The sequence below is a fragment of the Archocentrus centrarchus genome, chromosome 4 (assembly GCF_007364275.1).
Source record: "Archocentrus centrarchus isolate MPI-CPG fArcCen1 chromosome 4, fArcCen1, whole genome shotgun sequence".
NCBI classification, from domain to species: Eukaryota; Metazoa; Chordata; class Actinopteri; order Cichliformes; family Cichlidae; genus Archocentrus; species Archocentrus centrarchus.
Genome location: NC_044349.1, coordinates 16,942,653 through 16,967,931, shown reverse-complemented (window position 1 = coordinate 16,967,931; position 25,279 = coordinate 16,942,653). Strand labels below are relative to the sequence as shown.

Below are 25,279 nucleotides of genomic sequence, written 5' to 3'. Positions count from 1 at the left end.
AAGTGCCAGAGCCATAAACAGTAATATTATATTAATTTCCCCACACTGCTCAATTAGTCATATCCATGCCTTTTTAATGTTTCTGTGTAGCGAGAATAAGGAAAATTTTACAAACCGTTGTGGGTACTTGTAGATTTTCAAATTAATTTCTTAAAAGATTTAATTTTTCAGTGTACTGCAATGTAAAATAATAATGTCCTTAATATGGTTCTGGGTTTTATCTTTGCTTGTATTTCAGTTTCAGAATAGTTGAAAATAGACGGGTCTCATAGCTGCAGTACTACTCTCTAACAGCAGATGGCGACATGGACTGGTTTTCAATAAAGAGTAATGTTCATCTAGAAAGCTCTTTCCTCATCAGCCATCTAAAAGCTTTTACTACTTCGCTTTATAAACTTGCTTAAAATACAAGTGAGCCTCTCATTTTCATAGAAATCAACTGAGGGCGCTCACAGTAGATATCATTTTAAAGTAAAAGCAACACCGCTGCGGTTAAAGAGTGGGCAGAGCTGCGCACATCACCACCGCCCACTTGCTGATGATAGCGAGTCATGCGGCCTCTACTGTTTTGATCCACCTCTGATAAACAGTGTAGAGATGGCGGAAAACTTCAAGTCCGGGTGACTCTTTTAAACAACCCTGCAACTGCGATACATTTCTGTAGTACCTAACAGGACGGGAATTCTCCGGGAAGCTGGCGGCTTTCTACGGCATTCGATTCCGCCCGGAGGACATGGAGATTAGGGCGGAGGGAGAAGCGGAGGAGTGCAGGTGGGTGACAGGTTGGGCATCGTCGGTATCCGGCTAATACCCATGGTTTCATAAACAACACAACTACAGGGTTCTTTCATTGATATTTACGCTACTTATAAAAAAGGAGACCCGCAGTGATCTCGTTTAAGCTGAGCCAGTGTAAAAACGCCAGGCTAACTAGCTTTGAACTCTAATACCGGAGTATTAGCTGTGAAGCTAGGCTAGGCTAACCCTACATGTCAGTGCTTGACAGTCTGGAACTAACAGCTCTAGTTTACCAAAGGTCATCTCATTTATTATTTACTGTGTAGTACAAATATGGCGGCATTAAAAGGCACATTTGGAAGATAAAGCGAAGGCATTTATTCTTTAGCGTTATTAGTGCTGTTAACTGATAGAAAGTGAGGTTGTGCTAACAGCTACGCTACAATTAAAGTAATTGTTCTTTAATACGGTAGAAATCTGGTTGATATCAGCAAGCTGAACGACTGGTTATTTGTTTTTTTTTTATACAGGTTGCCTGAAGACAAATAAAATTGACAGTATGAGTACTGGAAGACTTTTGGGAAGTTTTTCTGCACAGAGGATCTATTTAGCAGTCTCTAGATAGATCCTCTTTGCATAGCCCAGTCTTTATTTATTTATTTTTGTGTGGTTTCTCTGGTAGAGGAAAAAAGGTTAATCCTTAAACCTCAGTAACCTCTCCGAGTCAAGAGGAATTTTACTCTTGGATGTGGAGGTACTAATTACATAACTTCACCACACGCACATCTATTGTCACACAGATGGAGCATGTGGAGCATGCTCTCTAACCTCCAGCCTGCCCCCCTCCCGGTGTTACGCATGTTATGTGATTTGATTAGTTGGTTGTGTGGCTTAACTCGTGATTCTGCTGCTCAGAAATTCTGCTGCTTCCTAAGAAAGATACTTCTGTTCACAATTGTGCTGCTTCTAGGTTTTATTGACTTTCCAGATAGCCATTCTGCACACACGCTGTGTCTGCCTAAGATATTAATTTTAATCCATTGGGAGAAGCAATTGTTGTGATTGTCATTTGGATAGATTAGTATTTTCCAAATCAGGCTAAATCAGTGAACTCTTAAGTCTGGTTTAATTTTGGTTTCTTCAAAGTGCGCTCACAACCTTATAATACACAAACTGCTACATTTTGTTGCGGCTGTGTTTTTGCATAATTTACTTCATGCTACGGAGCACATGTCCAGTTTTCTTATGCTCAAAGAATGCACCTTCAGTTATTATTATTATTATTATTATTATTATTATTATTATTATTATTATTATTATTATTTCTTTTTGTCCAGCTGACAAAGTTTGAAACTGCTGAACTCGGAGGGAATGAGGAAGTCCTGGATGTGAACAAGCAATTTATGGCTTGTATCTGACAGTTTTGGAGCAACAACTTTCCATAGCTGACTGTATCCTAAAGATAAAGGTTGACTCAATGCTGAGTGGGATCATGGCAGTGAATGGAATTGTTTTGCAATATTCTGCAGGACGTTAAAATCAAACTTTATGAAGATTTTTGTTAAAAAGTCAAGTGGGCCCTCATTAGATTCAAGACTCTTCTCTTATTTGCATTTGTACACAAACCACAGGATAAGATATTCTGTCATGTATCAGAATATCTATACTGGGCCCAAAAGTGTTGACTCTTGATAACATTTCTCTTCATGTTAGGATGTGGTGGCACTGCTCACACATTCATTAATGGTCAGCATTCCCAGTAAGTTACTGGATTTCTGAGTATGTCAGAGAAAAGCATTTTGGTTCAAATGAGTAATAGATTAATCTGCCATAATGCTAACACCAGCACCTCTGTACCGCCTTCCTCTTTGTTAAACTTCCTTGTTCACCTTGTCTCACTCCTTCCTGCTTCCCTGATGCCTTTCAGAAAGGAGCACTGGAAGCTGCTGTCCAGCCTGAAGACCACAGTGGAGGGTCTCTTGTCCACCAACAACCCCAACGTGTGGTCACGGTATGGTGGCTTGGAGCGGCTACACAAGGACATGAACAACATCCTCAGCCATGGACTGAAGAATGAGCAGGTCTTTTTTTTTTTTTTTCCTCTTTAAAGAAAAAACAACTTTGTCCTGTTTTGTAAAACTTTATCCACAAGCTCTAGTCAGGACAGGCATACCATTTGTTAAAAGCTTGGCAAAAAAGAATGCTGACTTTCTTGATTCATATCTGTGTATCTGATTACCAGTGCTATGTCTGTGGTATGAAGAGAAGAATGATTGTGTTGCACTGAAGGTGAATGTAGCTATATCCTTTTGGAAACCACCTAAAACCAAACTGAATTGAAAACAAAAATTGAAACAGAAATGTAAACTAATTTTTTTTAAAAAGATGAGGTAGTTGGGGGGGACATCCAGGTTCTGCTAATCAAACTCTGAGCAACTCTATAAAAGCAGAAGTTTCGGCAATTTGATTGTTATTGTGTTAAATGTTAAAGTTCATGACAGCACAATTAGAAAAAGACTGATATGTGCAAAATATTATCAGGAGAAAACCTCTTCTCTCTAAAAAGAACAAACAACTAGAAGCACTCCTCCGCCAAGGCCATAGGGTCACTGACACTGTAATACGTGTATCTAAATACTGTGAAATAATCTTTCATCTTTCCCAGACATCAATTAACCACCTGTCCCGCAATAGTGAAGAATTCTTAAAAAAATTCCTGGATCCAGATCGTGATCCGGATCACCGCCAAAATTTAATCACTTCTTCCGCTTGTCATTTCCAACCACTCCACAAAATTTCATCGAAATCCGCTCATAACTTTTGGAGTAATCCTGCTGACAAACAAACAAACCAACGCGACCGAAAACATAACCTCCTTGGCGGAGGTAATGAGATCTCTGGAACAATTTTCTTTGGACAGACAAGAACAAAGTAGAGATTTTTGGCCATAATATGTACCATATTTGGCAAAATACAAATGCAGCATATCAGCACAACCAATACCAGCTGTCAAACATGGTGGTGGAGGGCTTGTTTTGCAGCCACAGGACCTGGTCACCTTGGAATCATTGATCCACTCATGAACTCCTCTGGATACCAAAGTATTCTGGAATCAAATGTGAGGCCATCTGTCCGACAGACTTGAAAATGTTTAGTTTCCCTTAGTGTTAGTTTTAGTCTTTTAAGCCTGGCCAAAAGTATGTTATGCAGCAGGACAATGATCCCAAAGACATAGAATGACTCCAAAGGAAAAGAATGAAGGTGCTGCAATGGCTCAAAGTCCAGACTTCAACCTGATTCTTCCTTAAGCGGAACGCCTGCAAACTTCAATGAACTGAAACAACGTTGTAAAGAAGCTGCTCAACAACAGTGTGAGCGACTGATATTGTCATGCAGAAAACAATTACGTCAAGTTGTTGTTGCTGAAAGTGATTCTGCGAGCTATTGATTCATGGGTTATACTTAGTTTTTCACACAGTCCTGTGAAAGCTTTCTTTGTCACATGACAGGATGAATACTGAGTTCTTTTTTTTTTTTTAGACTAAAACTTAATGACTTATTGCATTGGTTGAAGCTGAGACTTTTGAAACTGGGTCATGTAATCCTCTGGTTTTGTGTTGCAGGTGTACTACAAGCAGAGAAACTATTGGCCATTTGTTTGGTGTGTTCGCTTCATCAGCCCCCACCTTGCCTCACATGTTGAACAGGTATGCTCAGCCATGTTGAAGGTGGCATGCAACTTCTCTTTTTTTTTTTTTTTAAACTTTCCTGGGACACAAATATTTCTACTGGACTTTATTTGCTTGAGTCACATTTTCCCACTTAAGGGGGTGTAAGATTGTCTTAGCTTGTGCTTTCACACTGTGCTTGTTTTTCCTAAAAAAAAAAAAAAAAAAAAAATGTGGCAAAATATGTTCTTTGAAGATATGGTATACACTATCTTTTGGCGTAACCTTATACCTCAGAACGTGTCGAATGCCACACAGCGTACTTCAAAAGTGTTGCCGGTTGCGGACTTTGAGCAACAAATACAGTAAAAGCTCTTATATGGTTGTGAAGTGCAGTTTCTGAGCTTTCAGGAACCGTTTGAATTTTTCCGATAGGACAAACGGTCGCGGAGTTATGTAAGAAGCTGGCTGATCAAAGTTCCTTTGATCAGTTGACTCCGCGCTGATATGCTACTTCTTAACCAGCTGTTCACTGCTAGTAAGGGCAAGTAACCAGCGCTTCAGCGGAGATCGCCTGGCGTTATAGGGTTAAGCAGCTTCCCCTCAACTAAATAAATAAGTTGCTCTGGAGCAGTCTGTATGAACACTTCAGTCTATGTAGGTGATGCTGACTGTGATTAGGCAGTTTATTTATTTTACATAGGTATTTAATGTGGTTTTCTTTTTTTTTTTAAAATCAGTTTCTCTCCCAGTGAAGTTAGTTCATTTCCTACTTATGAGTCATTGTGTTTGAAAGCTAAAAACATAGTTGGGGTTTTGGGTAGTTTACAGTAAATGTGGAACCTGTAAAGAGGGCTAGAGTGTTTCAGTTCTCCCATTGCTGTTCACAAGCTACAAGGAATGTGGACACATGCACATACATGTTTGTTTATATTGTTACTCTTGTTGCCGTTATCTGTGTCGAGTTTCCAGGCTGCAAAAGCAGGACTGTGTATTATCCAAATAGCGAGCAATTATATAATTTAGTCTTAAAAGGTGCATTTGTTTGCTACAGACCCAACAAGTTTTAGTGTGAAGGTTGCGTTTAAGACTCAGTGTTGGATTTGAGAATTAATCTCTGCTCTAGAGGAAAACAATAGTTTATTTTGTGTTAAGCTGTAATGTGCACTTGACCACCAAGTCTCTCAAGTGCTAGATTTACTCAGACTGCCTCCCTATTGTGGAAAATCTCCTTGGAAGACATTCGCCTACATTTTCTGCAAAATGCTCGCAAAAGTCCTGTTATCCGATGCCCTGAGCAGAGCTGCTACATGTGCTTGATGGCTAACTTTTTGCTTCCTGGTGTGTTGTGGAAAATGGTCACCCTTTAACCCCAGCCCTATCTGTCATGGGTTAATGGAATTGTGTAACAGCAAATGGACTTGGAGTAGTTGGAGTAATCTAATTATACTCGTTATCCTCCCTTGGTGTTACAGAGCAGAAAGGCTCACTCAGGCATAATGCAAACATCATGTGATGTTTGTTTGTCGCTCATATCTGAGCTGCCATCCTCTACTTGTGTGTGTGTGTGTGTTTTAAAGTTATCACATTCCGCTCATTTCTCTCTCGCTTTTCAAGCCTGTTATCTACTTCTGTCTCTTCTTCACCCTTCCTGTAGCTTTTTGGATGAGTGAATAGGTGGAATGCCAGAGAAATGTGGAAAACTTTGAGGACCACATAAAATATGATGCCTTGTACCTGATGAGGAATGAGTGAAGATGTAATGGAAATAAATATGATTACAGCAAAACTCATAGGTTGACTTGGTGTTGGCTTAATGTTTCTTGTAGCAATAGAAATTTGTTTTCAGTAAATAGAAGATGATCTGGGTCGGTGTTATAAACAATGAGCTGCCAAGGTTGAACGCCAAAGCCAGTATCACTCACCGAAATGTATTCAACACAAAATCCGGTTAAGGAAATGTTTATGGCCTCATCAGCAGGAATGTTTATGGTTTACCAGTTTGATCATATAAGAGATTAAAATGTGCTTTTATAGAAATATAAAGGTGTTAGCCATTCCCATCTGCCATTATATTTGACCCACCGGTCCTCCTTTCTCTCTCGGTCCATCCTCAGTTCAGGCACCTGGAGCCAGTGGTGAGCAGTGGGGTGAAGAGTGCTGGTGAAAGCTACAAGGCTGAGCGTTGGCTGCTTCACAGCTTACAGGTTCACATGCTGTCTGCGCAGCTCCGACCTCTGCTCAAGCATCTGGGGCATACGCGTAAATACTACAGTGGTGAGTGTCATAATAATAGTCCCGGTTGTTGTGCTGTGTAAAGTGTATCAGCTTGCTCCTTATTTCTTCCTGTCTCATTCTGTGTCTGTCTTTCAGATGATGCTTTTCTGCTGAGTGAACCTCATGTGACCGCCATGTTTCAGTGTTTGGAAGCTGTGGAGCAGAATAATCCCAAACTGCTCGCCCAAGTGGACACTGTTGGGGTGTGTTTTCTGGCACCTTTGCACCACAACACCAGTTTTTTTTTTTTTTTTTTCCTGAAAAGTTCACTTGTGCACAGATTTTTCATCGCTGATTGCTGTTTTACTGAACTTTGACCAACTTAAAACTTGAGTCACTCTGTAAACACATCTTTGCTCATCGAAAGACTGATAATTACGGGTGATGATTTAAAAAAAAAAAAAATGGTTGTGCAGTGTTACTGTCCTCCACATTTACATGACTTAGAACCTAAGGTGACTTTGAAGCGATTTAACTTTTAAAATTAGGGAAACCTTTTAATTTTTTTTTTTTTTTTAAATTTAAAAAGCGCTTCCTTTTCACCTCCCCAGCTGTCCCCTTTGAAGAGCCCACCATGTCTGGGTCTGTTGAAGAGCCAGAGTCTCTGTGTCCTGCCAGGATCTGGTTGGGCCTGGAGGAACGCTGACTCAGCTCCCAGTGGAGAATCTCTAAGCCGCAGACTCACCACCTCTAACTGCTCTCTGCGAGAAGCAGTTGCCATCAGCCACCACTCTGCAAGCACTACAGCAGTTGGATCCCCAAACAGCAGCAACACAAGTGCGAAAAGGCTGAATTGTGGCGTTTTTTTTTGGTCTCTGTTGTAGTGAAATATTTTGAGGTTGTACACAGAGAGGAGTTGGTCACTATTTTGTAATCAGTGCATGCAAGTATACTGGGGGGTGGGGTTTGTGGTAAGGCACTATGAATACACTACAGTTTGTATGTGAATAGACTGAGTGACTTAACCGTACAGAGGCCTGATTGTTTGTGGGTAGGGTCAGTTGGTGAAGAATGTGTTGATGCGTTTGTGTCCTGAGATGAGTGTGTGCACTAAAATGGACACGTGTGGTTAAAAAATAGCTTAAGTGGATTTAAAATCTCTGCAGTGTACGCTAACTTCTAGACTCTGTTTGTATAAGTAGAAACAGACATGCAGTAGATCTTGTGTGCACATAGTGGACAGAAAATAATGAGAGTAAAATATATGAAATTAGTAGTCTTAAAAAAAAGTCACCAGCAAAACGAGCAAGGGAAGCGCTAGTATCAGATGGGCCTTAATTTTTCCTGTTTTTAAAAAAAATAAAAAAAATTGTAAAAGCCTTTGTGTTAACTTCATGTTTTCTCCTCACTTTCTTGCAGACACTACCTCTCAAACCAGCAGCCTGGAATCTCAGTGGGTGTTTGCGTCCAGGCCAGGGGAGTGCACACAAGGTGTGACACCCCCACCTGGCCCAGTGTCCATCCCTTGCATCTCCTTAACAGAGGCCTCCTCAGCGTCCTCCCCGCTTCAGCCTGAGGCCGGTGACTCTGGTGGCGGTGACTCTGGTGGCGGTGACTCTGACGACGGTCCAGAGTATTTGGCTATCGGAAACCTCGGGCAACGCAGTCGGCGTGACTCCCGAAGCTCCACCCACAACAGCGAGCAGGGGGAGAGGGCAGACCAATCCCTGCAGCAGAGTTCCACAGCCCAGGCCCCACCAAGGTGCTCATCTTTTTCAGAGGGCCAGAGGGAGCCGGGAAGGGGGCTCAAAGGTCACAGTCGATCGTTGTCTGACACAGGGGTCAGTCAGAAGCTCAGGAATGGTGAGTAAGATGGGGTAGGAGGGATTTCAAGATTATCACTTTAGAAGGGCTCTTATTTTTATTTTATTTTAAATGACAGTGTATAATAACTTGTGTTGGCATTGGTCCATGTTTCCAAAAGGTTTGGAAACATTTAAATGTTTATTAAAGCTGCACTCCAAAACTTTCTGTATGCTCAAACTGCAGAAGATGTGAGCGGACATTTAATCAAAGCACATGCAGTAAAATGACTTGACGCTGAATGAAATACTTGCTGATGTAAAGTTCAGCAGCAGCTGGTTCAGTTCAATTGTTGCTTAGTCACTTTGTGTTGCATGTTGAAAGTTTACAACATGGCTTAAAGTACTTGTAATTTTCTGGGTTTGGTGGCGTCTCTGGAAGGAAATTGTTAAACTTTTTTTGTTGAAATAGTTTGACTTGAATTTGAATCATTTTCAGATTTTAAACTGACCTTTTATGTTTCTGTAAGTAGTGGAAACCATACCCGATTAATACACTATATAAAATAACGGTGAGGTTAAGCTGATGTTGTACCTGCAAAGTCTTTGGTTTTTCACAGCTCTTTGTGAGATGTGGTCAGGCTGTGCTCCTCGCATGCTTTCCTGTCTGAAGGTTTTAAAGCTCACATGCAGTTAATATCAGCTCTGTTTGCTCAGCCTGTTTTCTCACTCTTGGCTTGAATTAATCATCTCTCCTTTTGCTCTATTCTCTTTATCTCTTCCTTCTACTGTTTGCACAAAGGAGGCGGCCACAGAAAAATCACCATAATAATAGAGGACCCAGTAGCAGGTTGGCGGTGCAGTTTCACTGTACTCCATCACATGACCCCCCCCCCCCCTTTTTTTTTTTTCTTTCTTTCTTTTGTTTCTCTGCATGGTGATGAACTCCATCCTTATTTCCGGTGTTGTCTTCAGCTCATCATTTGTCTGTTTTGAACTTTGAGTGTTTTTCTTTTATTTATTCAAACCAGGTCAGATTGGTGTGAAAAGCCACATCTTTTTTTACAACTATTTATTTTGTTCATACTCTTTATTTATTTTTTTATGGCTCATCACAATTCACACCTTGGCTTGTGTGACCCCAACAACTCTCAGGACGACCGGGCGGGTCAACGACTCTCAGGATGACCTTCAAGGTTAAAAAGCCATTAGGGAGTCTCCATGTATTTTAGAAACTAAAAAAAAAGGTTTTAAGACAGTGTATCAGTGTTTTTGTCAGAGGAGCTAAAAGTTAAATATTTGGGTGAAACAAATCATTGCAACTGTAAACAATGCAAGTTTGTAACCTTTAAGTAAAAGTAAGAATTGGGTCAGTGAGTGATACAGATGCTACTTCTGTTTCACTGTGCAGTGAGAGTGGTTTGCACTCAGAATCCACATTTTTAGTTCTACAAGCAATGAAGTGAACCCTAGCTATATGATGACCAAAAAAATAAAATCATCTAACCAGCTGCTTTTCCTGCACTGAGCATGTTTCCATCCATTTGTGAAGAATAATATGCTACCACACTACTTTTGGTGATTTAACAAAAGCTGCTAACAAGTACTGTTTTGTCTCAGAATCAGCAGGTGACGACTGCTGCATGAAGGACTACGGCCAGTTCTCACCTCAGCACAGCGACACCAGCACACCCAGTTCTCTTTACATGGAGTCTCGTGAGTTTTCTGTGTGAAATACTTTGACAGTAGCAGTTACTTTGTCCTGTTCATTCAGGTTTTTGTTTCTTGAAGCAAGGATGGCTTAAACAGTTGTTATATAAAATGGGGAACATAAAAACATGAAAAAACATTCATATAAAAAAACCCAAATGTTAAATGGCTTTTGCAGTTGGAGACTGTGTGCTTTATATAGTGATTGCTGAAGTAGGGAAGGCAGCAGGAAAGTCAAGGAGTGGTTGTGTTTGTATCACAACGATGGTGCATGTATTGCTGAATGTAATGAGGTAAATTTACTAGGACTCTTTATGTATTGTGCTAAATGTGTGTACTCTGTGCTTTAACTTAAACAGATTGTTTCTCCACTTGAGTATTTCCAAGTTTGGTTTTGCACTTTACAACCAAAACCTTTGATTTGTAGGCTAAAATGATGACATTTAAATTCCAGAGCTGTGCTTAAATGTCTGTTTTATGTCTGTGTGTTTAACTGTGTGTTCTGTTTACTTCAGATGGGTCGCAGTACAGCAGTACCTCAGAAGGGATGTTCAGGAGGCCATCAGAGGGGCAGAGCCTCATCAGCTACCTGTCAGAGCAGGACTTTGGCAGCTGTGCAGATCTTGAAAAGGTCAGGGTGTAATTCATTACAAATATAAATTTCTATTTAAGAACATAATGCACACATGGCTGAAAAGATGATAGATTCTTCATCTAACTGCTTTTTTAAAAAATGACCTCTGTGTTCTGCAGGAGAATGCCCATTTCAGCATCTCCGAATCGCTTATTGCAGCCATCGAGCTAATGAAGTACAACATGCGGCGTCAGGAGGAGGAGGGTGAGGAGGAGGGAGACAGTGACAGCGAGATTCAGCAGCTCAAGCAGAAGATTCGCCTGCGGAGGCAGCAGATCAGACGCAGCCGTCTGCCGCCCTCTACAAACTCCCAACACAGTAAGCAAACATCAGTAGTGAAGCGCAGTAACATCAAATCCTTTCATCATCTGTACGGAGACAATATTTACTTGATTTTTAGGTCTATGGGGTCTCATTTATTTTAATATTTACATTTTTTTTTTTTTTTTTTAAATTCTTAGCTCACTTGTTGCCAAATGCAGTGGTCTTACTGGTCAGATGTGTTTATTCGCTTGTGAAAGCCAGAAAAATCAAACTTTGCGGCCAGTGAGAACGGCTCCATTAAAAAAATATTTTTAACGCACAAAGTATTGGCAAGATTTTTATGCATCTGGTGTGTAAAGGCCTTGAGAGTGCTTGTAGTTGCTACTGTTCAAAAACAATTTGCTTGTTTCAATAGTGTAGCTTTCACAAGCATGCACTGATCTTTAAATAAAGCACCACATTTTGATAGATCTTTACATATACAGATGAACAAAAGTACTGCAGAAACGTGAAATTCTTTTTTTTTTTTTCTTATTGTCATATATAACACAGGTTATTGTTTTTCTTTCTTTCTTTTTTTTGTGTGCAGTTTTTCACTCCACTGATAGTGGAGGCTCCAGGAGGAGCTCTCAGGACTCCTGCCAGGGCCTGTCTGACTCGGGATCAGCGGAGGAGGTGGAGGAGTGTGAACTGCGAGGTAGAGAAGAAATGAGGGAACATTGGCGGTGGGGATGCCAAATGAATAAGAAAATATATGGAATAATTTCTAGTTCTGTATTTTAAGATTTTTTTTCATTCATCTTTGATTCAGTTGTTTCTGTTTTTTGCTCATAATTCATAACCTCATCACCACTCAGGCTGCTCACCAAGCATGTCACATTTCACTGTGGGCCATAAACATGAATGTCTGAGCACAGGGACGGTCATAAGAATGGTGAACTTTAGTTTGTAGATGCAAAATTTAATTGCTAGTGTTGCTATTTATATAACTGTTAGTCATGTGATTGCACACCAAGAATTTTTAAGGTCGTACTCATTGTGTGCTGTACTCAGGGTGTGGTTGTTCCAGAACGTTTCCTGTCATATTCCTCTAACATACAATAATACTATCTGTATATGAATTGCTTTGATTCTACTAATAAGGGTTGTGGTGTTTGTGTGTCTGTTTAACTGTACTTAATTAACATTAAGTTAAATTTGGGATTTCTACTGACCCTAGGGTTATCCTCTAATATTGCAGTAATGGAACGGCAGTTTGTGCGGTCAAGCCTTGTTGCTGTTTTGTATTTCTTTACAACTGCACAGAGTTAATGGTGTTACTGATGACCTTGAAATAAAACAATTTTCTGGTGAATCTAAATAAGTGGCTGGTATCAGGCACTTTATTAAATTCACCTGTTAAACTGCCGGTTAATGCAAATATCCAGTCAGCCAATCATATGACAGCAAGGCCTGACCTGTTGAAGTCCAAACCAAGCATCAGGATGGGGAAGAACGGTGATTTTTGGCACAAACAACCACAGACCATCTGAACCACATTAAGGTGGTCTGCTCTGAGTATTTCAGGGTTTACAGAAAATGGTCTGGATAAAGAGGAAATATCCAGTGAGTGGCAATTCTCTGGGAGGAAACGCCTTGTTGATGCCAGAGGTCAGGAGAGTGGCCATTGGATAATAGAAGACTGGAAAAACGTTGCCTTGTCTGAATCTCGATTTCTGCGGTGACATTTGGATGTTTGGTCAGAATTTGGCCTAATCACCATGAAAGCATGGACCCATCCTGCTTTGTATCATTGGTTCAGGCTGGTGGTGGTTTATTGGTGTGGGAGTGTTTTCATGGGACACTTTATTAGGTATACTATTAAGTGTTTTGAGTGTATATGTTTAAAAAGTGAAATGCATATCAAACTTATGTGATGAGTAGTTGTGAATTACTTCATCTAGCAGCTACTACTTAATTTAAAAAATCCTCAGTGGGATGCAGCCCTTAAATACAGAAACTGTGAGGTATCTTCACCCTGTGTAACTGCATGACTTCCACATGTACATGCCCCTCTGGACGCAGCAGTCTAGTATTGTTTGCATGCAGTGCTGACACAGACGGAGCTCTGTGGAGTGTGAAAATGTTTGCATGTGGTGACAGTTTCTGTCTCTCAGATGGCTGTGAGGGTCAGTCCCTGCTGGAGGTGTCTCAGAACGGCCTCTCCCTGTCACTCGCCTCCCTCTTCTCAGGTATCTGCAGGCTGGACTGGTGGACGTGGCTCCACAGCTACTTTACAGGCAGTTTACTGTGGCTGTGCACCTCTTGAGAGGAAGCTGGTGGTTCTACTCCAAACTGAAAAACACTCTTCCATTAATCACTCTTCCTGTGCTGGATGTGGGTCATGCAAAATTGCCATGCCACAGTGTTGTAGTTTCATATTAATTCCCCCTTTTTTTTTTTTTCTTTTTAAAATTTAAATTTAAATTTTCCTTTGTACATGGCTCTCACTACTGATTAGTTCTGAAAGCATAGGGAGCTATAAAATGTGAAGCCATATTTTATTCAGAAAAGAACATTTAAAATGCATCAAATGTTTAAACTGGGAATATGTCTTTTTTTTTTAATTAAAATTTTTTTTTTAAAGAAAAATAGTAGCTCATTCTGAATTTGATGGCATGGTTGCTGCTGTGTAACGTCTTCTCTTCTTTTAACAGTCTGAGACATAAGGAGACCAGGTGTTGCAGGAATGTTTTTTGGGACAGGAATGTTGTCCCATCTTTGTCTGATATTTCAGTCAAAGATTCTAGGTGCTCAACAGGTTCTGGGTGGTTTTTGTATTTTTTTTTTGTTTCATAATTATCCAAGGTCTGGACTGCAGGCAGGGCAGTTCAACACCCGAACTCTTCCATTATGAAGCCATGCTGTTGTAATAGATGCAGTAAGCAGCATAGCATCGTCTTACTAAAACATGCAAGGCCGTCCCTGAAAAAGATGTTGCTCTAAGACCTGTATATACCTGTCAGCACTGATGGTGCCTTTCCACATGTGCAAGCTGCCAGTTCCATATGCACTGATGCACCCCTAAAATCGGAGATGCAGACTTTTTAAGTGATGAGCTGATGATAACCCTCTTTAGCCTGTGTCCAGAAAGAATTTTTGATTTGTCTCACCACAGAACAGTTTTCCTCTTTGCCTCCATTTGGCTCCGAGGAAACTGTAGCCTTTCTGGATCACGTTCTTCTTTGCACGATAAAGCTTTAATGATAAGATATTCAAAGGCTTCTCAATTTTGCATCGAGGAGCATTGTTCTGAAGTTCTTCTACAATTTGTAGATGCTATTTTTGTTTTGTTTCTTTTTGTTTTTTGCAGATAGGTGAATCTCTGCCCAGCTTTATTTATTTCTGCTCTTTTTAGACCCGACCCTGTTATTGACCTGTTACCAATGAACCTCATTTGTTGCAAAATATTCGTCCACCTTTTTCTTTTTAGTACCCCCTCACTTTTCCAGCTGTTTGCTGCCCCTGTCCTGACTTTTTTTTTTGATGTGTTGCTGTTGTCAAATTCAAAAATGAGCTAATAGTTTTCATGAAATAGTAAAATGTCTCAGTTTAAACATTTGAAATGTTTAAATATGGGTTTATGTGATTTACAAATCATTGCAAACATCAGAATTACACAGAGCAGCAGAAAAATCAGTTCTCTTCCCCACCTAAAAACCAAACTGTTATGATGCTAACCGCTCATACTCACATTTTCCATCATATTATTCTCCTTGCTGTATCCAGTATCTAATATCTTTTCAAGTACTTGTCAGTTTGGAGATGAGCCAGCTGCCTCCTCACCTCAGTCAAACTATGTGCTTGGCTTTTTTGGTGTTAGTGCTTTTTGCTCAGTGCTCCATGGTTTTGGTGGTGCAGGAGGACGGATGTGCCTGTACCTGTTAGGATTTAAAGAGGCTCACAGGAGGAGAAGACGGAGTTGACCAGTTGCTTCCTGCAGGCACTGTAAATTCACGAGTTATCATTTATTCATACATCCATTCATTCATCCCTGTTTGTTGCTCATTATTTCCAGCATGTGTCCAGTGACAGCAAAGTGTTTCACCATGTTGTTCATATTTAAAGAAGTTACCTCAGTACCAAACTGGTAGTGGGAGTATTCCTTACATGATACGTTTTAGGAGGAGTGACAAAGATGGAATTTTCTCTTAGGTGGCCTTAATTCAGATGTCAGAGTTTTATCATCTCTTGGCATTTTGTTGAAAGTACAGCACTTAAAGAGAAGGCAAAGAAAAAAAGACCTAATCAACTTTCTAACTTTGCTGTTTGCCACACATACTACGCAGATCTGCTTCCTGCTGTGGGATGATGACTAAAATCCTCCCCTATCATTGATTTGCTCAAGCAACCAGAACAAATACAGACACCATTTAGGCCGATCACATCTCCTTGTTCTTGTGTCTGTAGATCTTGTTCTTGCTGAATAACTCCAGTACACGCTGTCCATCACACATAATCAAGAAAAGTGTATTTATTTTTTTTTAATCCACCTCATCTATTCTGCACCATCTTTTATTGCCTGCAACCCTGGAATTAATGTTGATCCTTAAAGAAAGGAACGGCTAAATCCATGCAGGCTGTCTCCTGTTCTGCCAAACCTGTGCTGCTTTTGCTTTTTTTTTTTTTCCTCTTAAGAAAAGTTTTAGAAATGCAATTGAATCTCTGTAGCTTTCACTGCACGTTTTCTGCTTAATTGTATTTAAAATATGCTTGAATTTACATGAGAGGAACTGGGATTTTGGTTTTCTAGGGGCTTTTTGAAGTAAAATTATCTTCCTGGATCTTCAGCCTTTTTGAATCATGTATTGTTGAACTTTGCTTTGCTGTAGCAAATAGCAGCAACAAACCAAAAAACACCATCCACTTTCCAGTTGCTTGCAAGCCTTTGAAAGCCCGCTGTAGACAAATTTATGCATCATCTGACAGCTAAAAACCATCATTTTTATTTTTCCAAGTTTCCTTGCTATCTGTGGCTAGTGGATAAAAATGTATTCGTTTACTTTGTATTTTTTATTTTCAGTTGGTCAAATCTTTATCTTGTTGCTGTATCTTCTAGATGCAGACATAAAGCGCAGTGTAAGCTCCTGCGGAAGATCTTTTCTCAGCTCTGATTCATTGTAAGTAACATTTTCTCACTTCTCTTTAAGTCATCATTGTTTGTTATTGTCATCCTAATAACTTATTGCTCAGACACAAGACCGTGGAGATGAAGACTGTGTGCTCTCAATTAATTTTTACTTTTTTTTTCAAAAAAGTCCTAATTCCAAATTTGAGTATTAAAATGAACCAGGTTGGGGATTTTGTTGACTATGGGTTTTACTAAGTCTGTCCTTTTTTTTTTTTTGGTCTGTGTATCAGCACTCCCTCCTCTCTCCAGTCTAACTCAGCTGAGTCAGTAGCCATGGGTTTACTCAGGCAGTTTGAGGGCATGCAGCTTCCTGCGGCCTCTGAGCTTGACTGGCTGGTCCCAGAGCACGATGCTCCTCAGAAGGTACCGATCCCTAATCTTTACAGTTCTCCAAACATGGCATTGAACATGCAGGAGTTCAGAAGGCAGGAAAAATAAAATAACTGTACTGAACTGTTTATGCTGTCTCCTAGTTGCTGCCCATCCCAGACTCTCTGCCCATCTCTCCTGATGATGGGGAACACGCCGACATCTATAAGTTAAGGATTCGGGTCAGAGGTAATCTCGAGTGGGCACCGCCTCGACCACAGATCATCTTTAACATTCATCCTGCCCCCAAGTGAGTCCACAGCAGTTTTTACCAGCCCTCAGTATCTCTCCTTTTGTTCTTTGCTGCTTTTAATCTCCCATTTCCTTGTTGCTTCATCTTTGGGAAGACACACACAAATATAAAATAATAATTAGAAGAGGCAAAGCTGTAGCTTATAGCTGACAGGGATTAAAGTGGAATTTGGCAGGTGGAGGAAGCTCCGGTGGACTTGTTTCTCTGTAGATGGTCTATGTTTCAGGAATGATGATGACAGTGGGCTTTATCACAAAAAATGGAAAGATTAGTTTATATTCATTGTTTCAGATATGCAGTAATCGAGTGCGAGCTACGACTGTTTTTGTGCTATTTCTGGTTTTAGCAGAAAGCTGTTTATAAATGTGTCAGCAGATCTTGGAGTGCATACGAAGTTCTCTTCTTTTTTTTGTTATGTTTTACATTATTTTCTTTCAGGAGGAAGATAATTGTGGCTAAACAGAATTACCGCTGCGCTGGCTGTGGCACCCGCGTTGACCCAGGTATAACCAGCAACCACAGAAATACTACAGGACTTTTTTTTTTTTTTTTTTTAACTTAACATCACAGTTAAAATGTGCAGCTTTTGGACCTTCTCCTAAAGGCCATAAAAATTGTCCTATTTCTTTGTGTGTCTTTAAATGCCCACCTCAGACTACATTAAGCGACTACGTTACTGTGAATACCTCGGCCGTTACTTCTGTCAGTGTTGTCATGAGAATGCTCAGGCAGTGGTTCCCGGCCGAGTGCTGAGGAAGTGGGACTTCAGCAAATACTATGTCAGCAACTTTGCCCGGGACCTGCTGAACAAGATTTCTGGAGATCCGCTTTTCAACCTTAATGATATTAACAGCAGCCTGTACAAGAAGAACAAATCCCTGGAGGCTGTTCGGGTGAGTTCAGAGATGGCGTTATGTGGAAACAGTTGTTTGCATGTTACTTTACAAATATTAAAGATTTTATTAATCACATTCAGAGTAATACTGCATCAAAATCAAACTAAACTGTAAAACAGGAAACTTGACCAGTGGAATTTTTTGGGGGGAATCCTGAAAGCACAACACAACAGTGCACAGCAGACAACTTGGCAAAGAATTAGTTTTAAATTGTATTTTTAGACACTTTGTGTTTTTGTAGAAAAGTACAGTAAGATTTTGATCCATCATGCAAAACTTCTGGAAAGCGTCAGATTGGCAACGGTTGACACTGTTTTTTGCGTTATTTTCACATTTCAATAAATCACTACGCCTATTTTCCTAGCAAAATATAAAGAGATGGGGGTGGCTTAAGACTTGTGCACAGTACTGTAAAACAGGACTTGTAAGGTTGTTTATTTTTGTTGCTGTACAGTGAAGTAAACATTATTTTCTAATTGCTTTTCAGGTTATGAGGATTCAGCTGTTTCACATGAAAAATCTCTTAAAGACGTGTCGCCTTGCTAAAGAGTAAGATCTCTGCTTTTTTTTTGTAGTTTGCATTCATTTTAGAAACTTTGGTAACAATTTTCTGTGTTTGTGGCCATCAGGTTGTTGGACCGCTTCGACAGCCTGTCAGGTCACCTGACAGAGGACCTTCACCTCTTCTCCCTCAACGACCTCATGTCTGTGCGCAACGGGGAACTGGGTCCCCGAATGAAAGAGCTGCTGAAACTTGGTACCGTGCATATAGCTGCCTGTGTGGTAAGATAAACAGCAGGTTTTTGTGCCTGGTCTTTTAACGTATTCTTCTATAAAATTCATATTTAAATAAAAGGGTTTTTGCACAGTAACCTCAGCAAATACTCAACTCTTTTTAACAACCCAGAAATTTTTATCTTAATCTGTTTCCTTTTCCCTCACCTTATCCCTGATCTTCCCCAGCTGTGCCAAGCAAAAGGCTTTGTGTGCGAGTTCTGCGGGAACGACAAAGACATCATCTTTCCCTTCCATCTGAACAAGTGCCAGCGTTGCGAAGGTGAGCCCTCTCTGCTGGCGGCAGGCCTGGGTGGCTCAAGAGCCCTCTCCTACCGCCCCTTCCTCCCATTTACCTGGCAAGACTGGAAGATCCCCAAGCCTCGTAGCCTGGCAAAGACCCTCTACATAGGCATGAAAGAGGGGGTGGGTGGGGAGGAGGGTTTAGAAAGGATAGCAGATGAGGTGAAGAGTGGAGAGCAGGTGAAAGTGGACAAGGAGTCAAGAGGCATGAAACGTGGGAGAGGGGGAATATTTCATGGTTTAAATCCTGGAAAACTGGTTAAAGCCTTTATCAGGATTAAGCTTAATGAGGAGGAGCAGGAGATAACACGAGGGGCCGAGTCAGAGAGGGAGGAACAGATGGCATGTGATGAAGATGGTAGCATTGGTCAACATAGTGGGGTGGAGAGCGGTGAGGGGGAACAGAGTAAGGAAAAGGAGGTCAGACGTGCAGGAAAGGAGAGAGTCAACTTGTTGAAGGTTCTTCAAATAGACAGACTAAAGAAAGGCATCTCAAAAGGAGGCAGAGAAATGGGCAGCAGCGTGGAAAGTTTAAATGAAATGGGAAAAGAGGGAAAAGGATGTGGCAAGTTATCAGAGCCAGGAAGCCAAGTCAAAGGTTCTTCAAAAGCAGACTTAGAAGATGAGAGGAAACGAGAACTAAAAGAGGAAGACAGAAATGAAGAGTTTAAAAAAAGATCGTTGGATAAAGGGCAGGGAACAGCGAGGGAAAGGAAAGACGGGGCAGAAGCTGAAAGAACGATGAAAACAGAATCTGTTGCAGCGGAATTTCCAGTTATGAAATTGTTAAAACCTCATCAGCTGGCAAGTGCTTTCTTCAGAGGGAGAAGCAAGGACAAAGAGGAGACTAGAGGAAGCGGAGAGAGTGATGGAGAAAGGGAGAGAAACACAGAGGAGGAAAGCCAAGAAGAACTGGCAGTTGCAGCACAGAGTAACTGGAGAAGTCGTAAAACTCGCAAAGCCAGGAGAGTAGCCAGAGGTAGGAAGATGAGAGAAAGCAGGGAAAAAGATAAGAGGGGAGAACGCAGAGGGAGAGATGATGATGATGATGATGATGATGATGATACAGGGGGAGGTGGAGGACAAGAGTAAAGGCAATCTAAAGCTAAGGAGAGCTTTGTTCTGGAATCACAAAGAATTATAAGAGCCAGGTATAACTCCAATCGGCCGAGGCTGCTTGCAGCAAAAACAAAGTTTAACTTGATAGATTTGCTGGATGGTACTTTAGTTTGTGTGCACCCAGATACTGGTGATGGATTATTGATTACCAGTGGCTTCAGGGTTATTTATCCTTAACTAAGGCTACCAGGCAAAAGTCTAGTCATTTTACAGTGGTTTCATTCTGTCAAAGACCACCCATGTTTTTAACAGTGTTTATACGACCCTGCACACTTCTGGCACATGACACTTTTGATATTTTTCACCAAAACCAGCAAAACTAGTTTTATAGTAACTAAATAATTTGACATTCCTTCTTACTAAGAGTGTGACGATGATCTCAATACCACTCTTGTATTTGCCCGTTAAGTGTAAAATAAAGAAAATCGGCATATAAACGTCTGTGAACTCTTCAGACATACAAGTTAAGTCTCATGTGTTTGCCCCTTTTGAGGCTGCAGTTATAAACTTGCTTTGCAGACCTAAGAGTGGTGTTCTCCAATTCAGTGTTTCAATGCTGAACTGTGCCTTTTAAGTGTTTTTAAGGTGGATTAAGTTATTAAGAGATGGTGCAGTCGTACTTTTCTTTTGAGACGTGTTACAGTCGTACTCTTCTTATTTGGCGTTGAGTTCTCTGCAGTACAGCGGTGTTGGTATGTTTTGGTTCTTACGGTGCGGTGGTGGACGTCTTTGGGCTGAGGCTCTTGGGGTGTTGGTGCTGAATGTTCCCGTCTTTCTCTCTGAGCTCTCGCCGCTTCTGTCTTGCTGCTGCATGTCATTAAGAGGGCGCGGCTCATAAGAGTTGTTTATTTTCCTCCTTTTTAAGCTCTTTCCTGGGAGCAGGTGGTGACTGCACTACAGTGCACCACGTTGACACTTTGGCATGCTTCGAGGCTTTCGTTAGTCATTTTCTTTCATGTGTTGCACCTGAGCTGGTTTTACTCGGTTATTTAATTCCCTTTCTTTGTGTCTGAAGAAGAGTCATCTGTACATGTTTGTTTTTTGTTTTTCTTTTAACTATTTCAAATTTTTATTTAGACTTTTGTCGAAATAAGTATTTTGACGTGCGGCGGTGACTACATGAATACGATTGAATTTGTAATTTATGCTTTTTAGTTGCTTCTGCGTCTGCCTGCTATTAAGTTTTTTTTGTTTTTTTTGTTTTTTTTATGTGATCATAAAATAAACATTATTTTTGAATTTGAGTTGCCTGTTTTTTTTCCATGACTCCATGATCAACAGAAAGAAATGTCATCTGTTAGAGCATCTTATGGGAATGAGGGCCGTGCTGTGGAACATTGATCTGCGTTTTGTTGAGCAGGATGTGTCGGAACAGGTTTAGTTTGTGGAGTGTGGATCCCGGGATATGAATTTCCTGACAGCTGCTCCCTCTGGCTTTCTGCCTTTCTCTTCTGCGCCTTTTATACCTTCCCGCCCCACCCGTCCTCGCTCGGCTCTGATTTGTGATTGGTTTTTGTGTTTGTGCGGTACGCCTCGTTTTCACTAAACTGGTTAAACTGGTTTACTCTGAGCAGGCGGGAGCTGCTCTCTTGTTGCTTCCCTGTTAAGATGACAGATGTTGAACTGTTAAACTGACTTTCTTTATAAGTCTTCTTTGACTTTTCCTCTCCTTTTTCAGACTGCCACGCGTGTTACCACCGCAACTGCTTCCGCACAGGTAAAGACTGTCCTCGCTGTCGGCGGCTGGCAGAACGGAGAGAGAGGATGGCACGCAAAAACATGGAGGAACAGGAGGATGAGGGAGGTGGGGCTTAAAGCTGGCAACAGAAGAACCTCAGAGAAGAAGCACAACACGACCATGATTGTAATGACTGACCATCTTTCATTCCGTTCCAGCCTTTGTAAACCGGGGTGACCTCACCTCTGCAAACAGCTGATTGTCTCTCATGCAAGTTTTACTACATCAGGGGCGAAAGAGGAACAAAAGCTACTGTTTTTTTTTTTTTTTTTTTTTCTTTTCCCCATCTTAGATGCACTTTACTCTGTGATTGCGTCCTGCTTGAGAGGTACAGTAGTGATTATTAGACAAAAGAGAAACTGCTCACCGTCTTTCTGATGTGGCAATTAGATTTGTTTTTTCACAATTCCTCAGATAAACTATTGGCAGTCCTGAGCTGATTATTTTATTTGAATTTCATTGTAAATAAGGACTGAAAGTAACTGTCAGCATCTCTTTATGGTAGTAGTTCTGTTGCTGCAAGGTGAGTTTTAAAGAAACACCTTCCTTGCTTCAGCTGTGCTGAATCCTTCCTCACTAAATGAAGTCGCTCTGTACAAGTGTGTGAATGATAAAACTCGCTGCCTTACACGGATGTTTGATGCTCCCTGTAGTTTTCATGTGTGAAAAGAGCCAAAGATTGTTCCAACTTGTCATCAATCCTGGTTTTTGTTTTAAAAAAAAAAAAAAAACCTGAAAAAACAAACTCCTGTGTCACCTTAAATGGAAATTGCTCTCAAATGCTCAGACTCTGGTGATTTTACTGGCTTAGCTGAAGGTTTTGCTTTTTCACCTAAAGAATCAGGACCCCCCCCCCCCTTTTTTTTTTTTTTTTTAAATTGAAAGAATCAAGCTGGTAATGCAAAAATTCAGATTTTTGAAGAGCTGAATCATTTCCAAATTTAGAAGCACTGTAATCTACCAGTTTTTTTTTTTTTTTTTTTTTTTTTTTTTTTTTTCTTCTTCCTGGAAAGGGGCTATTTACTGCTCTCTTGCTCTTTACCACCTGTCCTGTTTTAAGCTGCTTAAGTCATATTTGTGTACCTCTTGGATGAAGCTGCGTTCAAAAACACTGGACTTCAGAATGACGTTTCAAATCAGTATTGCAAATATTTGAAGGTTGTGTTTTGTGCTACTTTATGTGCATTTGGTTACTGGAGAGAGGTGTGTGTGTGTGTGTGTGTGTGTGTGTGTGTGTGTGTGTACACACCTCTACCTGCTGTGTGTGTGTGTGTGTGTGTGTGTGTGTGTGTGTACACACCTCTACCTGCTGTGTGTGTGAAGCTGTGCGCAAATGGCCCGGCACGCCCTTGTGAGCACGCGGCTGCTTGTTGCAGGTTTTGGAATAACTGAGAACGTTCGATTGATTAATAGCACTGATCCTGTGTTTTTGTTGGAGGGGCGAGGGTTTGGACGTTTGCTGCAGGAACTTGAACCTTGAGCTTGAAATGTCTTAAATGAAGCTCCTGTCCGCCAGGTTGCTCAATATTGTGAGGGGCTTTTAGGCCACAAAAAGATCCACAAGATGGTATAGTCATAAAGTTATCACTTGGGCTAAAAAATTTTTTTTGTTTTTGTGTGACTTTTCTTCCATCAGTTTTAAAATGGAGAAACAACGGTTCACTGAGTGCAGTTTTTCCACTGGGACTGCTGACTTTTTGGGGTTTTTTTGGTGTCTCCTTTAATTGGATAAACTGAGCGTCATAAACTGTAGGTTTGGACTTCATGTGAGAGTGCTGTGATCATTGGTAACAGCAGAGCATTATGAATGGTTGAACTAAATATTATTTTCACAGCTCACTCTGTTTTATTCGAGTGACCATTTTTGTGAACTCGGTATCACAGAAGAATAGAAATGTCTGATTAGTGGCTCTGTTGTGAGCTGGGTTAACCACATTTTAGTCCTCCAGTGCAATTTTATGTGCGCCAGTCTTTTAATAGATCAGGCTCCAGAGTGCATTCCCATCTACACGTTATAAGAATAATTTGAGGTTTTGTGCACATAAGGATGAAATATTTGTCTATTAGTTCTCACAAACTGTCAGAGAAACTGAGTTTTGTGATGCTTTTAAAAGAAACTGAACAAAGTGACTGCTCAGCTCCACTGACAAACCTCCACTTAATGTTTGATTGCTTTTTTTTTTTTTCTCCTTTCCTTTCCTTCTCCTTGGTTTTAGGACTGCCTTTAATATGAAGGAGCAAGGAGGCTTAAAGTGCACTACAAATCCAAATGTCTGTTATTAAAAAATGTTTATTATTATGACTAATAAGTGTTCATTTGCTTTCTTTCTGTAATTATGTTGATAATAAATGACTGGCTAGACTGTTAATAAGTGTCATTCTTGATTTGAGCTTTTTTTTTTTTTTTTTATTGGTAATCAAGGGTTACATTCATCTGCTGTGGATTTTTAAAATTTAGTATTTAATCAGTCACAGTTGCAAAGAGGCAGCAGTGTCATTTTCTTAAAAGCTTTTTTTTTTTTTACTCTGGAAGTGTTCTAACACCAAGTTTAGGGTTAGAACAAAGTGACTGCTCAGCTCAAGTTTAAGCAGCGGATGCTTAAATTTGAGACTTTGCAAGCTGATCAGACAGTTAACCAAGTGGTAAATGGACTAGTCCTTTCTGCACTCACGCAGCGCTATAAAGAGCTTTTACCTAGAAGCCTCATTTACCCATTAGTACACACATTTATGCTTTGCTCAAGTCAGGCTCTGCGTGGGCTGCGGCCCCCTAGTGGGTCGTGAAGGTACTGCGAGTGTGCCGCAGGAGGGCATTTACAATAAACATTTTAAAAGTTAAACTCTTTGTTCAGGTAATTGCACACGTTGTTCATTTTTTTTTAGCCTGTTTTTGATCCTGAACTCATCTTTTATCTTAAAACATCTTAATTTTGAAAGTAAAGCTATTGATGAATCAACCATTTCAACCAGTAAGTAATTAGAACATCAGAATGAATGAGATCACAAAGGAAATACTTCAACTTCTGCTTGTGAGTAAAGGTTTGAATAGACTTTGGAAATGGTTGCCTTTAGTGCTTTCTGACTGCACACGCTTAATTTGATGGATCCATCTGGAGCAATGTACTAAAGCGGTTTGCAAATCAAACTGACTTTCCTATTAAGAGGAACCTGCACAAGTGTACAGTACCTGCTGGTCTCCCATCCAAGTGCTAATCAGCTCCAACCCTGCTCACCTTTCAAGATCAGGTGTGCTCAGGGTGGTGGTGTGGGTGCAAACTAAATCAACTTCATGAACCTTCATTTTTGTTTGCTCAGTTTTAGATGCCAAGCTGCTGCCATGTGGTGGAGCTGTGCAGTTTTTATAAGGGCATCCAGGCTGAGACAATCACTTTCGCTAAGGTGTCACAGATGCTGATGACTCATTTATTTATTTAGGCCAAATCACACACGCCTTTCATTTGATGATGTAGTTATGGCTGCCATGTAGAAATTCACCACGATTGATTGATTGATAGCCTTTTATTTTGGTCACATAAAACAACAAACTATATTTCCAATCATCAATTACTTTGGTGTGAAACATGTACGTGTGACCAATATCCAAAAAATAAGAAATCATGAGGG

At 40.5% G+C, this 25,279-nt stretch overlaps 1 protein-coding gene across 2 annotated transcripts; it reads left to right on the top strand.

Moving 5' to 3' along the window:
• The first annotated feature begins 543 nt into the window (after nt 1–543).
• On the top strand, nt 544–22,505 carry rubcn (rubicon autophagy regulator). 2 transcript variants are annotated; one of them, XM_030728271.1, is made up of 22 exons: nt 544–771; nt 2,666–2,819; nt 4,362–4,445; nt 6,524–6,683; nt 6,780–6,886; nt 7,235–7,460; nt 8,043–8,486; nt 9,228–9,275; nt 10,046–10,141; nt 10,651–10,766; nt 10,889–11,087; nt 11,623–11,730; nt 13,190–13,264; nt 16,132–16,192; nt 16,434–16,566; nt 16,677–16,822; nt 17,264–17,328; nt 17,480–17,718; nt 18,209–18,270; nt 18,351–18,504; nt 18,685–18,778; nt 21,596–22,505. In XM_030728271.1, the coding sequence occupies exons 1-22, from the start codon at nt 734–736 to the stop codon at nt 21,730–21,732; spliced, it is 2,946 nt and encodes a 981-aa protein (XP_030584131.1). In that variant the 5' UTR covers nt 544–733; the 3' UTR covers nt 21,733–22,505. The 2 variants fall into 2 exon arrangements, with proteins under 2 accessions (XP_030584131.1, XP_030584132.1); XM_030728272.1 differs by lacking the exon at nt 9,228–9,275.
• Nucleotides 22,506–25,279: the final 2,774 nt, after the last annotated feature.

Coding starts and splice junctions, on each gene's coding strand:
- rubcn (XM_030728271.1), top strand. CDS start 734: ATGGAGATTAGGGCGGAGGGAGAAGCGGAGGAGTGCAG. Junction 6,684..6,779: donor TACGCGTAAATACTACAGTG/GTGAGTGTCATA, acceptor TCTGTCTTTCAG/ATGATGCTTTTCTGCTGAGT. Junction 16,823..17,263: donor AACATTCATCCTGCCCCCAA/GTGAGTCCACAG, acceptor ATTTTCTTTCAG/GAGGAAGATAATTGTGGCTA.